The sequence below is a fragment of the Carassius gibelio genome, chromosome B4 (assembly GCF_023724105.1).
Source record: "Carassius gibelio isolate Cgi1373 ecotype wild population from Czech Republic chromosome B4, carGib1.2-hapl.c, whole genome shotgun sequence".
NCBI lineage: Eukaryota > Metazoa > Chordata > Actinopteri > Cypriniformes > Cyprinidae > Carassius > Carassius gibelio.
Genome location: NC_068399.1, coordinates 20389012 through 20403517, shown reverse-complemented (window position 1 = coordinate 20403517; position 14506 = coordinate 20389012). Strand labels below are relative to the sequence as shown.

The 14506-nt window shown below is 37.5% G+C and overlaps 1 protein-coding gene across 3 annotated transcripts in view; it reads right to left on the bottom strand.

Moving 5' to 3' along the window:
* Positions 1-12752, bottom strand: part of btbd11a (BTB (POZ) domain containing 11a) — a 115691-nt gene extending 102939 nt beyond the window's left edge. Inside the window, exon 1 of one of the 3 annotated variants that reach the window (XM_052554948.1) lies at positions 12609-12752. Coding sequence is in view for 2 of the 3 variants with exons in the window: in XM_052554946.1 (XP_052410906.1) it covers positions 10110-10977 (868 nt within the window). In the remaining variant the exon portion in view is untranslated. Of the gene's footprint in view, positions 1-10109; positions 11287-12608 lie in introns of those variants that run through there. The other 2 variants (XM_052554946.1, XM_052554947.1) reach the window with 2 other exon arrangements.
* Positions 12753-14506: the final 1754 nt, after the last annotated feature.

Genomic DNA, 14506 nt, shown 5'->3' with positions numbered 1-14506 from the left:
ATACTCAGCAGTGAATTTTTACTGCAGTGGCATATGCAGCGACAAAGATGCGTTGAAAAATGGGCAGTGAATGCTGGAACGTTTGATATGTTGATATATTTGTGAATTACGGCTTTTAAGTCGATGCTGGAGATAGAATGATGGTTTGGCTAATGATTTCCAGAGTGGATAATTCAAGGTGAAGATCCCTTAGCAACAGAGAGAGTGGGTGTATGAAAAAGAGAGTAGAAAAGGACCAGGGAGGCAGGGAAATGGATATAAAGCGAGCGAGAAAACACAGTGTGTGAAAGAGAGAATGCAGAGCTGCTCAGACCTCACACAATACTCTTGTACTGTTTTTGATGGAGCTCAGCTTTGCTGATTCACATTTTTTCATATTTCACACTGTTTAACTGAGGAGCTATATTATCCAGCTTTAAGAAACATCAGTTTGAGACTGAGATATTGGGACTATGTCCAATTCAGTGTTAATTTTGTAACATTAATAATAGCATTTGTCGATATTTTAAATTAGATTCGATTTTTCTGTGTTTTGTCCTTTTTATTAGCTTTTGCATTCTTTAAATGTGTCAAAAGCGTCTTATTTATTTTAAATTGTAATTATTTGTTTATTCAGCTTCAGTTATTGTAGTTAAACTTAACAGAAATGAGCTTAAATAAAATAATATTAGGCTGTTTTGTATTTTATTTTTACTTTTTTAGTTTATTTGTATTTTTTTTTGAAGTAACAAAGTAATGTTTTTTTATGGTTGTAGTTTTATTTAACAACAATAACCCTGGCCCAATTAAACAAATGTATTTTCTCTATTAGTTATTTATTTATATAGCTTTTAAACAATATAAAACAATCCATAAAAATCTATAAAAAAATTCTGAAGACTAAATTGCAAGAAAAAAAATCTAACTAAATTCTTACAAATTTACACTATTTTTTTTATGCCCAAACAATGTTTTATAATGGTATGGTTTACATTTTACTGAAAAGCCTATCATGACTATTTAAACGTCAGGATTCCATTCTGACAAATAACATTATGTTTTTCTGTGGCAAAATGTCCCAAAATGATTTTTTTTTATTTTTTAGGTCTGTATATTTAGCCTAAGAAATATTTACTAAACTATAAATTGTGACAACAAGCCCCAGTCTTCTAGATATCTCAGCTTTTGGAAAGAATAAAGTAATAACACTGTGTGTGCAAGGTGAGCTGTTAAAGCATCATAAAAGTGAAATGAAAGACTCCCAAAATATGAATCTCTCTTCCAAGTCGTCTCAGGGCAATTCTTACAAGAGCCTCTCACTATGAAGCAAGCGGCTGGATGGTAAATTGCATTGTGGGAGTTGGTATTACTGTAGGTGATGACACCAGAGGTTAAGACTCTTAAATCCCCAGCCCATCAATGCCAGACTGTGAAAAGTCACAGACTACAAGCTCCTGCTGAGCTTGCATTTATGTTTCTGTGGCAGAAGGAAAAAAATGAACTTTCTTTCTATGTGCCATCGTACCAGGCAGCCTGAGGGGAAACGAAGATAGATTGATGGTAAACATGGGGAGTTTCTGCTGTGGGTGAGGGGGGGAAACAGATAAAGAAAGATGTTTTTCCATGGAGAGTAAAAGCGAGGATATATTTGTAGGAAGAGCAGAGCCGTAAGACTGGTTTCTGCTGCTATGGCAGGCACAGGGTGTGGTGAGCAGCAGTAACTGTGCAAGCAGCCTGCATGTGGGTGTGTGAGTATTACCGATAAATCTGCAGTGTGTGTGTATGTGTCTGCATGTGATAGCATATGCATGTGTGTGCCAGCTGATTCCTGGATGTGATGAGACGAGAGAGGAGAAAACTAGAGATGACCTGCAGTGGTTTATTCCGGTTTCCATTCCCACCACACCACATCAGTTACCCACAAGTCCAGACCTGTCAACCCCCAAGGCATGAGGGTGTTGGCTCCCTAAAGCCTGAGCGGGCACAACCAGATAAATGCACAGAAGCAGAAACAAACAAACAAATAAATACAATAAATAAATGAATAGATATGTATTTATTTTAAGTACTTTGTGCATTCATTATATAATATGCACAGAAGGCGCATTTATTTCCAATCTATTATGTATTGCCAAATGCATGCACATATTCAGTTAATTTACTATAAAAACAACATATTTGCAATTAAAATTAAAATGCATGTAATGAATGACACGACCACATCAGTCAGTACAGGTGTAAATCTCTTGTTGTGGCTTAATGGGTGGTGCACCTGTTCTGACATGTTGTGGTTTTACAACCCAAATTATGAGTCCAGCTCAGTTCATTTCCAAATCACAAGCCCAATGCCCTTTCTTCCCTCTCAAGCACGTGATCCGTCATCCCTAAAGGAGATTAACATGCAGTTGTTTTGCTGTCAGTGCACCCAAAAACCCCTCTGCCACCCACCTTCATCTTACCAAGTCAGCCTAATTGTTTGTTTCCTTCTGGCTTCTGTCGAATGAGAGACGCTACATTATTTTGCCAGTTTCTGTGGACTCTCCCCTTCTCTCCAGGGACTGCCAGCAAAACAGTAATTAGTAGGACTCTGAGAAAAAGAACAGGAGGCCTTTTGAAAACTGTTAATTACAACTTTGTGAGCATGACAAAAGGGCAGACACTGATGCCACCAGAGCAAGACATCTGAATCACAATATCCACCACTACACATGCATTCTCAATAAAGACTACAAAAGATCTCCGGATGTGAATATGGACAGACTGCATTCAGCGAAATGAGGACTGTAGGCAGAAATAAAATTACATATTCTAATTAAATGTTTTGTATATTCAGTGTTTTAATCTGCCCCAATGACATATTGTCTTTGAATAATCTAATCTAGGCAATTTTTTCAACACAAATTAATACGTGATTAAGTATTAATTAATCACAATATCATGCAATTCCGTTTTAAATGGCTGACAGGCCTAATTCTAATATTTAAATAGGCTGCTCCTGAAAGCATGTCAGTGCAATGCAACCAACGCAACTGAACAATCCAGTGCACTTTTGAAATCATTTTTCCTTGTCATTCCAGATGGTCATCATGTCAAACAGCTCCAGGCTGTAACGCTGTGATTCACAGTCACCGTCAGAGGAAATTACGGGAATGATTCATCAGCTGTTTACAAGAAATATTCTGAAAGCAATTACTATAAAACCTTGTACTGCGAATGCAACTGAATATTTAAAATTACTTGAGATTTCTGTTTTTTTAAATGCTAAAACAAAACAGTAGCCCAATAACAATGTTCTTTTTTTGTCTTTCCTTCAAAAAAATAAAAAATCTGTCATAGAAAAGCTCTGCACTAATCAACAGCATCCTGCTTTCAAACCCTGTTCAAGGGGGAAAAAAAATCACTGCTCTTCCGAACACACCCCAGAATTCATTATGGTGACCTGAATGCCTTAATCCAACACATCTGAACACAAGAATCAAGCCAAACAAATTAAAAAACTTGCATTACACAATTCTATCTTTTGCTTTGTCTGGCTCATTTCACATTCACAAAGAATATATACAGTTAACAGCAACAAATTACACCCTGCAGTACACATAGGGTTAGTTCACCAAAAAAAATACAAATTACTCAACCTGATGTCGTTTCAAACCTGTAAGACTTCCTTTCTTCTGTGGAACACAAAAGAAGAATTTTGGCCCATGCAATGGAAGTCAATGCTGTTTGTGTTGGCTCCACAAAAGAACGAAAGCCACACAGCTTTGGAATGACATGAAGGACATTATTTTCATTTTTGGGTGAACTATTCCTTTAAGGACACATAAAATGCCTGCACATTGCATCACAAGTGAAGTAGGGACATGTTTGCTGAATTCCAATAGCATATGTGTCATACAAAATACACATGGGAAGATTCCTCAGAGGAGTGTGGGAAACACTCATTAGCACAGATGGATGAGATGGAATCTGACGAACATAAATAATCGAAAACCATAGACATATATCCATGTCTCACCATGTGCCTATGTACACTCACAAACAGCCTTTGGGGTTCATCCAGTGCAGAGCCTGAAATAGCCTGGAAAGAGGAGGCCACAGAGATGCCCGATGCTTTAATATGCAGCTTATGACAACAAAGTCATTCATTTGCTTCCCACAGAGCGACGTCTTACTAATGGCACCTCTGTCAAAGTCTGTTTTAATGGAATTCACTTCACCGAATCAGAGACTGAAAATGAAGGCAAAACTGTAACAGTCATCTGAATAATGCAAAGCTTGGAGGAATGTAAAATAAATGACGCATGGGGCTTGCAGAACTTCTGGGCATGTTTTAAAGATTATATGAAACATTAAATCATGGTTTCAATGGAAATAAACTATTTTGTAAATGGCAAATGCAACAACAGCGTCTCGTTTTTTACTATGCCACGTAATATCTACTTATTGGATCCTGGCCATTGTTGACTGCTGTCATAAAAGACTCAATGAAATTGAAATAAGAGTTCTGTGCTGTAAAGCCAATGTCTATTAGCTTTGAGGACACACACGCTCATATAAACTACATATATACATTTAAACTGGACCTCCTAATTATTAATATCCCCTTTTGCGGGACCCCGATCCTCAAAAGGTAAATATAAATGTTATTTAAATATAACCATATATAACCCATAAAAATATTTGCCAATGCATACCAATACATGATTCAACAGGAAATGTATCCACATCAGAAAGTAAATTGAATTCAGTGCGTCTTTAAACCAAACTGAGCGGAATTTAACAACATAAACACATTTAACTTCCACTTCCCATCTCAAACACAGGTCAACACTGCAGAGAATCATCAGGACATCATTCTCAACTCAAAGTCGTCCACACTACAAACACTCCTCATGTGTACAGAAAGAAAATAAAAAAGGGACAAACAAACACTGCGACAGCTCAAGGCTTTCGTTGCTCAGGGAAAGAACACATGCAACTTGTGAACAGCCTTGTAATTATGCAATTATGATTTAGACTGCATCAAAACATCTGAAAGGATTACGCGACTTTAATGTCAAAAGGCAGTCAAGGACGCAAGAACTCAGTCTACCGTGAAAGCGTCCTTTTGAAATCAGTGTTCCTGCAGCTTTCAGTGGCAGAACTCAAATAGATTGGATTTAGCTAAATAATCTTACATGTCAATATGGAGAATCTACAACCAGCTACATGCTCCACTGGCGTACAGAGACTGAAACGTGACTGCAGAAAACAAGAAGTGTGGCATGCAAACGTGATCTGCAGTCTTTTGGGAATGTCTAAAGATCTCCATTAAAGATGATGTTCATACTGGATGAAGCAGTATCAGGTTGATCTTAGAAATTAGGTATGTTTATGATGTTGTCTAAAAACCTTCACTCCCCACTGCATTTCATTTATTGCATTACATTCCTCCGCAGCAATAACATTTACATTACATTTATCCAAAGCAACTTACAAATGCATTCAGGCTACACATTCTTTTGTTCTTTCTTTTTTTATCATTAAGTGTGTTCCCTGGGAATTGAACCTACATTGAACCTACAACTTACATTGCGCTCCGTCTACCTGTGCCTTATGTAAAAGCCTTCTAAGAATAAAAAATAAAATGAACGCAATTGTGCAAAATATTAGATTCAAAACTATGTAAATCAGCCCAAGTAATAGTGCAGTGCCTCCATGTCACTATGATTGGCTGGTTATTCTGTCTGTGGGATAATACTGTCTAGGGCTGCACAATATATCGCATGCGATATTCATCTTGTCAGTAAAGCCGGTTCTGTAATCAGCAGTAAATCTCCATCTGCGCAAAACATGTGCAAAATATGGTTGTGGTTTTGCGCAGCTTGTCTGTGAACAACGGCTCTGTGTAGTTAATTCTGCTCCATGTGAAAGTAAATATCGCATGTGATTTATCGTGCAGCCCTAATACTGTCTATTATATTAAACAACAAATAAACAACTCAGACATCCAGCTGGATGATGCCTAAAACTGAATTAACCTAAAATAACTAGGGACTAGTATTACCTTCGAGATTACCTTTGTTGTCATCTAATGCTCACTTAAAATTAGTCTACAAAAACACTATAAATTTATTAACAATGTTAAATGTAATCTTTATCAAATCTCAAAATTAATATCCATTCTGTACTTTAAAATACTGAGTTTTTTTTTTTTTTTTTGAGTATTTAAACCAATAAATTGTATTTTTATTATTTAATTTTAAATGTATTTATACAATTAAAAAAAGCAAATTTTTATATCGGCCACATATTGGCTATAACCAGACATAACATGAAAACAATGATCAGTTTATGGACCAGAAACGTTGCATCATAAATCAAGGGGTATCAGGAGTGGGAGAAATCTGGCTGCGAGCTGTCCGTGCTGAAGAGAATCACGGCTGACAGTGTGTTTCACCGTTGGCCTGAGCTCAGCGTGGGCTCAGAATATACTCATCAGCCACCTGCTGGAGCAGCATTCCTACAGTCTAATCCTTCAGAGAGGTCAGGGGGCAGTACACCGTGCACACTGACTAAGCAGACCCCATCAATACATCATGTAGCGCACGCCAGCATTCACTAACTGAAATCTTACAAAGAGTAATCCGCAGCTGATTAAAACTCAAACCAATGTGTAACTAACAGAGCTACATGGCAGGGCCTTATATCTGCAAATCAGGGACTGTCAGAATTGGAGATACAAGCAGATTTTTAACATTGAGGCAAGGTCAAGCTCAATCAGAAGAGTGTGGGAGGAATGATGTGAGATACAGACACAGGACAAATTGTGATTAACACAAGCTTTGGCGTTTCATGATAATGATGGCCAAGATTCTGCTCTGATTTGACTAAAGGATAACACACACACACACACAAAAACAAAATGTTTGAATTTACTGAACCTCATGTTGTTTCAAACCCATATGACTTTCTTGTATAATCAATTGTTTCTTGATTATTAAAATTTAATCAAAACATTAAAACAGAATCGAAAAAAAAAAAAATAGAATTTGGGAAAGAATAAATCAGAAATGTTTTGTTAATCTAATTTGGTATTTTAAAATTTGGAAATGGAGTATATCATGGAATTTCAGAAGGATCATGTGATACAGAAGAACTGCTGAAAATTCAGCTTTGACATCAAAGAAATAAATAACATTTTTAAAATATATTGAATTTTCAATTGTAAAATGATTTCAAAATATTACTACATTTACTGTATTTATGATAACAAATGTAGCTTCGACGGGCATAAGACACTTCTTTCAAAAATCTCATCCACACACACACACACACACACACACACACACACACACACACACACACACACACACACACACACACACACACACACATATATATATATATATATAAATATAAAAGAAATGCTGTTGATAGAGTTTGGAAATAACACATGGAAGAGGCAACACTTCAGTAAAGTAAGTTAGGCCTCCGGCTGTTCTTCGCTGCATTTTAAATCAACATGGTTGACTATTATTGTTTTGCTCTACTGTCCTAAATCTGCCATACATCCAACATGATACATCAAAGACTTCAGAAGCTTCACTGGAGCCAGCAGACCATCTGTTGCATTGGTATCGAGTTCAAAACACCCGAAGCAACATTTCACAAGCACATTTAGTTGGTGAAACTACCTCTCACTTTTCAGCTGTCCTAGGGGACACTCTAATTTTCTGACTGACGTGTAGCCTATATGTGCTTGACAAGTAACAAGTGAAACGACTGCTGTCAGCAACTCATGAAAAACAAATTACACCAAAATCGAGGAGCGACATTAGCAATACATCAATAATAGATGTGAAGGGACAGCTTGTGCACCGAACGAAATTAAAGAGACGCAATATTTTGCAGGAGGCTACAAAACCCCTTCATATCAAGAACTAAAATTACATTTTCTTGGCTTATCTGGGACTCACAGTCTGCTCTTTTCACGGCCCTTTCCGATTTCCACCTCCTACATAAGACACAAAAGCCTATCAACAGTCCTTCTAGCTCTTTTATCCTAATATTGGTGTCTTCACGCTAATTTTCTTCCAACTTTCTCATTCCACTGTCTCACCTCAAGTCATTTCTCTTTTTCAGTATCATTTTATTCACCTTTATCACCTCTCTCCATCCAATTCCGACACTGTCATCTTTTCAATATGTCCCTCCAAATCTTTCGCTTTAACTTAGTCTCTTTGTTCTCCTCCTTTCTTGAAGCAAGAGAGTGCATTATTCCTGCAAATGGTCTGTCAGTTGTGCGTGTCGATAATCAACCCTGCTGGGTGGGCCACGGAAAATTGACCATAACCACTATTCAAACAACTATACACAGTTTGACAGGCTTTCTAGTAAGAGTAGGGAGCCAGGCATGAAAAGAACGAGAGTAAAGGGAGAAAATGAGATAATCATTGAGGAGAAACCCACATATATCAATTAATCAACTAATCAGCAACGCATAACAAGCTTGGATGTGCTTATATAAAAAAGGGCTGCTTCTAGTCTAGTATAAGGTTGAGACATAGGAGCTGATCACAAACTAGTGCTGCAATTACTGCTGTATTCTGAAAGCTGCTGAAAGCAACACCAATTTACTCCAAAATTGAACCTTCTATGGCCATTTTGACACTGTAAAAAACACAAGAGGCCTTGCAGAAAATCTGCCATAATCTTGGCATTGGAAAGGCGGCAGATACAAAAAAAAAGGAAAAATAGAAACGAGACGAGACGTGAAACAAAGCACTTTTTGGATCACATTATGTTTCATTATATTTTTTGCAATATAATAGTGGCCTTTCATCAGGGACAAAGCCAAAACAATTAAAGGAACAAATTACTCCAAAAAAGATTACACAAGAGCATCCAGTACATTCTTCAATTACAATAAATGGAAACCGGAGCTTTAATGCATCTATGTAAATGTAAAAGCACCATAAAGAAAACAATTAGAAAAATTTTTTTTTTAATAAAATAAATTAAAATGCACCTCAGTTAAAAAGTCTGGTTTTGGTAAGATTTTTACAAATTAAAAATAATATTTTATACTCACCAAGGGTGCATTTATTTGATAAAAAAAGCAGTTTTCTAGTTTAATGTATTTTAAAAAGTAATTTATCACTGTGACAGCAAAGCTGAATTTCAGGCATCAGTTTTCAGTGTCACACGATCAGTCTAATATGATGTTGGTAAACTCTCCAACTGTCCATCACATCAGATTTGCAGAGAAAGCACAGGAATGCCTGTGATAATGCAAAGTGTGTCACCTCCTAGAGCTGTGTCATGAATAGCAAAGAGTGCAATTTTATTGCAGGAATCTTTATGGTTTGCCGGAAACTGACTCAACCATAAAACAGACCTAGCCCAAACTGATTGCTCACTGTGTGGTGGTTGTTACACACATTCAGAAATTGATAGCAACCTTAAATGATACTTGTTAGTCTCCTTGATTATGTCATAAAAATAAGTCCCTCATGATAGAAACCAGAATCGAGTTTCAACAGGTGAAGGGAAAGGGTACTGCGTGCAGCACACAGTGTGACGCCCTTCCCGTTGTGTTTGCACCTGTTATAGTGTCTAAATGAATAAGATGTCTGAAAACAAACATCCTGCTGGGACTCACTCATGTCCTCCCACAGAAGTTATTTATCTCCCAGAGAAATAAATAAGTCAACAGTGCTGCAGAGAAGCTGACATCATTTATGAAGCTGGGATCATACACAACAATGTTACCAACCAAGGAGGAGCATGGATCTGATTAAATAAAGATTCACTGTCATGCCACAGAAGAACAGCTCTGGGCTGCACAAAGATCCATTCGCCAAACAGTTCTTAAGAACCACTGTTTCTTAGAATTGAACTAAAAGACCCTTTTGTGCAATGTAAAGGTTCAGTGGATGTTCTAGGTGCTAGAATTTTAAGGATGCATGTTGGCAGCTATTATGAAACACACTTTCAATTGTGCTATCAAAAAAAGAAGGTAAGTAGGAGGTAAGTAGGTAGATGGGTAGAACAACTGCTGACTGACCTCAAAATAGGTTTTTGACTGAGTTCAGGTGCATTTCACCTTACAATAAAGTGTAACCTTGAAAAAAGTGTAAAACATTTACCGCTTGCGTTCTTGCCACAAATGAGATGCTGATACGGCTGCAAAAGACCCCACAGCTCCGAGTCGTTATTTATGGCCTGTTCCAGGGACTCCACTGAAAACTTTGGCACTCCGTTCTCCTTCTCCACCAGCGCGCTCCTCTGCACCCGGCTGAACGCCTCTCGGAACAGGCTCTCCATACAGGCGCTCAGGTAAATCGCCGCGTGCTCGTGGATGCGCAGGGCCACCCGGCTATCCACCATCCACCTGAAGAACTTCCCGACGGAGAAGACGAGTCCACATCGGGCAGACTTGCCCCGGCTGAATTTATCGCCCGTGTTCATGTTGTATAGCGACAGTGCGCTGAGCGCCGCAGTGATGCAGTTCACGGAGATGGTCCACGAGAGGACCATCTTGATGGCGCTCTGGATCTCGTGCTTGGTGCATCTGGCGTAACGCAGACTGAGGCGCTGCGCCTCCCGGGCGATCCTGACCAGCGCGCGGCTGACCAGCGCGGAGAGCTTGGCCAGGATCTCCCGCGACGCGTTCCCCACGCACAGCTCCTCGTCTTTGCGCAGCGCGCCTTCCACCTCTCCAAGACTCCACGGCACGTCCTCCTCCAGCTCGGGCAGTTTGGCGCACTGGCCCGAGCACTCCAGGATCTCCGTGTCTTCCGCCAGGACTGTATTGACCGTGTCCAAACTATTGTGTCTGCTGTGCATGGATTCAGTCAAATGCCAGCAGTTGCCCCCATGCGCATACGACAGATGCGTGTCCGAGCAACAGAGCGACACGCTGGACGACCTGAAGGAATCCGCCGCTCCACCATAACCGGAATCGAGGGTTAAATCCTCCAGCGTCCTCGCTGCTGTCTTACCCTTGCCTGCCATGGCTGCACCTCATAATGTTATGCTTATGCCTGATATTTTAAAGAAAGCCCAAATTGCGTACCTGTGGCGCGCCCTGTCCTCGAAACAGTAGAGGAATGTATTGCCAACAAATTTCAGGCGCAAACACAATCTACAAGCGCGCGCAGTGACAGTTCGTTTAGTGTTTTGGTAAATCACCAGAAAAAAAAAAAAATCTCCAACGCGCGCCTCTGCTCCCAACTTTGGCTGCGTAATTCGAGAGCTCAGAACGCCTTTACCATCCACCGCATCGTTCACAGCAAATCCACTCATCAGGGGGAGGAGCTATGGATATAAAGCACTCATAGGAGGTGGGGCTCTTGACATAAATCCCTCTCAAGGAAGACTATGCAAATTAAAATAACTTATGAACAAATCAACATGCTGCCTTTTTTCACTTTCAAAACCACAGTCTCATGAAAATAGTACCATTCTAGTAGTGTCTTTCAAATATTAAAACCGACATCCTTAAAAATCACATATATGAGCAAAATGAAAATTTTATTGAAAAGTACCATCCGTACCAAACGAATAATTAAATATAATTATTTAGCTATACTGTTACAGTATTATACAATTGTAAATAGTTATTCTATATGTGATATATAATTGGATTTGGAACAAGATTATAACCTCATTTAATTTCTTCGAAACAGTCTTCTCTCTTACCATCTCGACATTATTCTCTATAGCCGGAGGATGTTTACGCGATGATTCTGAAATTTTAGATCAAAGCAAGCGCTTGCACGGCTTCTGCACCTTTCATCTGTCTCTATCAATCTAAAACTGAACTCAGGCAATCACTTAAGAATTGTCAAAAAAGTTCTGGAATGAAACAAGCACGCTGTACAAGAATAGATTTAAAAACGAAGAAAGACTTTGTGTGTTTAATTGTGCAAGTGTTCTAGCGTGAAAAGATTCTAATTGTTTTGACGTGAGAAGTCTTGCAGTCTTGTCTCCTTATCAAGCTCATTATTAATAGGCAGAAGGCGAAGTTTGGCGCATTGATGGAGAATTGTTGCGTATCTGGCGCCCTCTCTAGGTGATACTGAGTAATAGCCTTTATTCTGTACTAGACTGGTTACCCTCTCTGCATTTCAACAGCGCACTTGTCCTAATATCAGACTATACCCTCTATTTTCACACGGCTAAAAATGCAAAATTTGTGACAGGACAAAAATAAATAAATTAATTAAATAAATTAATATAGAAAACGATTAAATCCCTAAATAAATAAAAATATTCTGTTCACAGCAGACAAACATGCTGTTTATAACCATAATTCCCTTTTTATGAATAAAGATGCTTATTACAAAAAAAAATACCTTCATTAAAAAAGTCATTATCAAAAATGTGTGCTTTATCAAAAATTGGCTGCAATCAATGTAACACTGTCTAATATTCTTATTAAAACCACCTCTAATTTCCTGTTCATTGAATCAGTAATAAAGACAATATTTTTTTAAACAGAAAAAAACTAACTATATTAGTACTAAAGTGTTTTATGCTATTAAAATAACTGATTCAACTGACATTCATTATTTGCTATAATAAACACAATTATGCTTTCATTCAAATTTAATCAATTCTACATCATTTATTAATTACTGTACCTTAGATTTGCACTTCTTGTGAATAAATCAGTCCGCAGCAGCGGCAGGCTGGGATACAGAGGTTGTTCTTCTTAATTTCTCCTTCACATGTTCTTCTATGATTGCTTGTTGCCTGGAAACACAAAGGAGACAATGTATTTGGTGCTTATGTGTAGCTCACATAAAAAAATCAATCTTATGTAAACATAGAGACCCTTACGGTTATATTAGGACAAAAAGAACAAGTATGAATAAGAAATGTGTAATTAAGTCTAGATCTCCAGATTCATTCCTCATCTGGAAGGTTTAATTAGGTTATACAAATACTATAGTACATGTTTTATGGTTGTCATTACATGTAACTTCACACATTCAGACATTTTTCAAGCTACTATTCGGCTGAAACAGCAACATGCATACATAAATAATGTTGCATAGAAAGAAAAATTGTGATGAAATATAAGTATTCTCATAAATAAAAGTGCTATGTTATTGCAGTATTTAAAATGAATTAAACATATGCATACTTTACAAGATCATCTAAATATGATTTCAAATTATTTGCTTACATGATTTTCTTTTTAGCATAATTGACTACGGTATATTATATGACCAGCATTTATCCTAAATCAGATCAGTTCAAAATGAGTTTCTACATGCTTTTATAATAGTGTAACAAAGATTTCATAACATACTGAATTAAAGACAGTGTGAATGCAGAGAAGTAAAAATAAGGTTAAACAGAGGAAAAGTTCACCCAAAAATAAAAACCTGGTGAAAATGTACTCACCTTCAAGCCATATAAGCTACATCTAAGATGTAGACAAGTATTGAAAGAGAAATTTAGTATTACACTACTTGCTTACCAAAGAATCCACTGCAGTGAATGGGTGCCGTCAGAATGAGTTCAAACAGCTGATAAAAACAATCACAGGACTCCAGTCCATCAATTAACATCTTGTGAAGTATAAAGCTGCATATATGTAAGAATCATTTGGGAGAAACATTAAGGTGTTAACATCAAACCATTGCATTAAAATACAATGTATCTGTCCATCGTATTGCTTTATCCAGTGAAAGGTTTGTCTATTCTGAATCAGGAGAGAAATATGCACAGATCAAGTAATTTGTACAAATATGATTATGATGCTAAATTTCTCTAAATCTGTTCCAATAAAGAAACGATGTCACCTACATCTAAGATGGCATGATTTAAAGTAAATTCTCAGACAATTTAGATTTTTGGGTGAAGCACTCCTTTAATAACAGATGCTCCTCTGATTTGTATGCTTCTCCGACCATATGCTCTTCTATCAAAGGACAAAAGGTTATCCAGTGATGTCGATCTGAACTTAAAGAGGGGTTGGAAAAAATGCTTAAAGAGTGTTAAAAATTGCACATATGATATATTTTCTTTATAGCTGTGCTTGAACAGTACTGGCAAAAAGCAGCATATACTCAAAACTCAAAATATCTGAAATTATACAAATGATCTTATTCCAAAGTGCACACATCCTTGGCTCACAATATAATCCAGCAGCGGCTGCTTTTGATAGTTGTACATGTATCTATTAATTAATTGGTTCTCAACTCCTGGGGACCCACTGTTCTCCACGTTTTGAATAATGCTGTGCAAATATTTTCACCAACTAAAAATGGTTTTAAGTCAGTTATTTCTATGTTTTGCTGTAGTGTGTCAGTAGGTAATTTCAGTTTACATTTCCAAACATTATTTTTGTCATTCAATATAATAATCTAGTGTGATTTTTGTTTGGACAAGGAGTCTTGACAGCAGCCAGTGCTCCGCACAGAGATCTGAACTGATCATCATCAGTCTGTCTGGAATAACTCACTGGATTGTTACAATTAATGGCAAAAATAATGTTTGGAAATGTAAACAGATATTTACTACTGACACA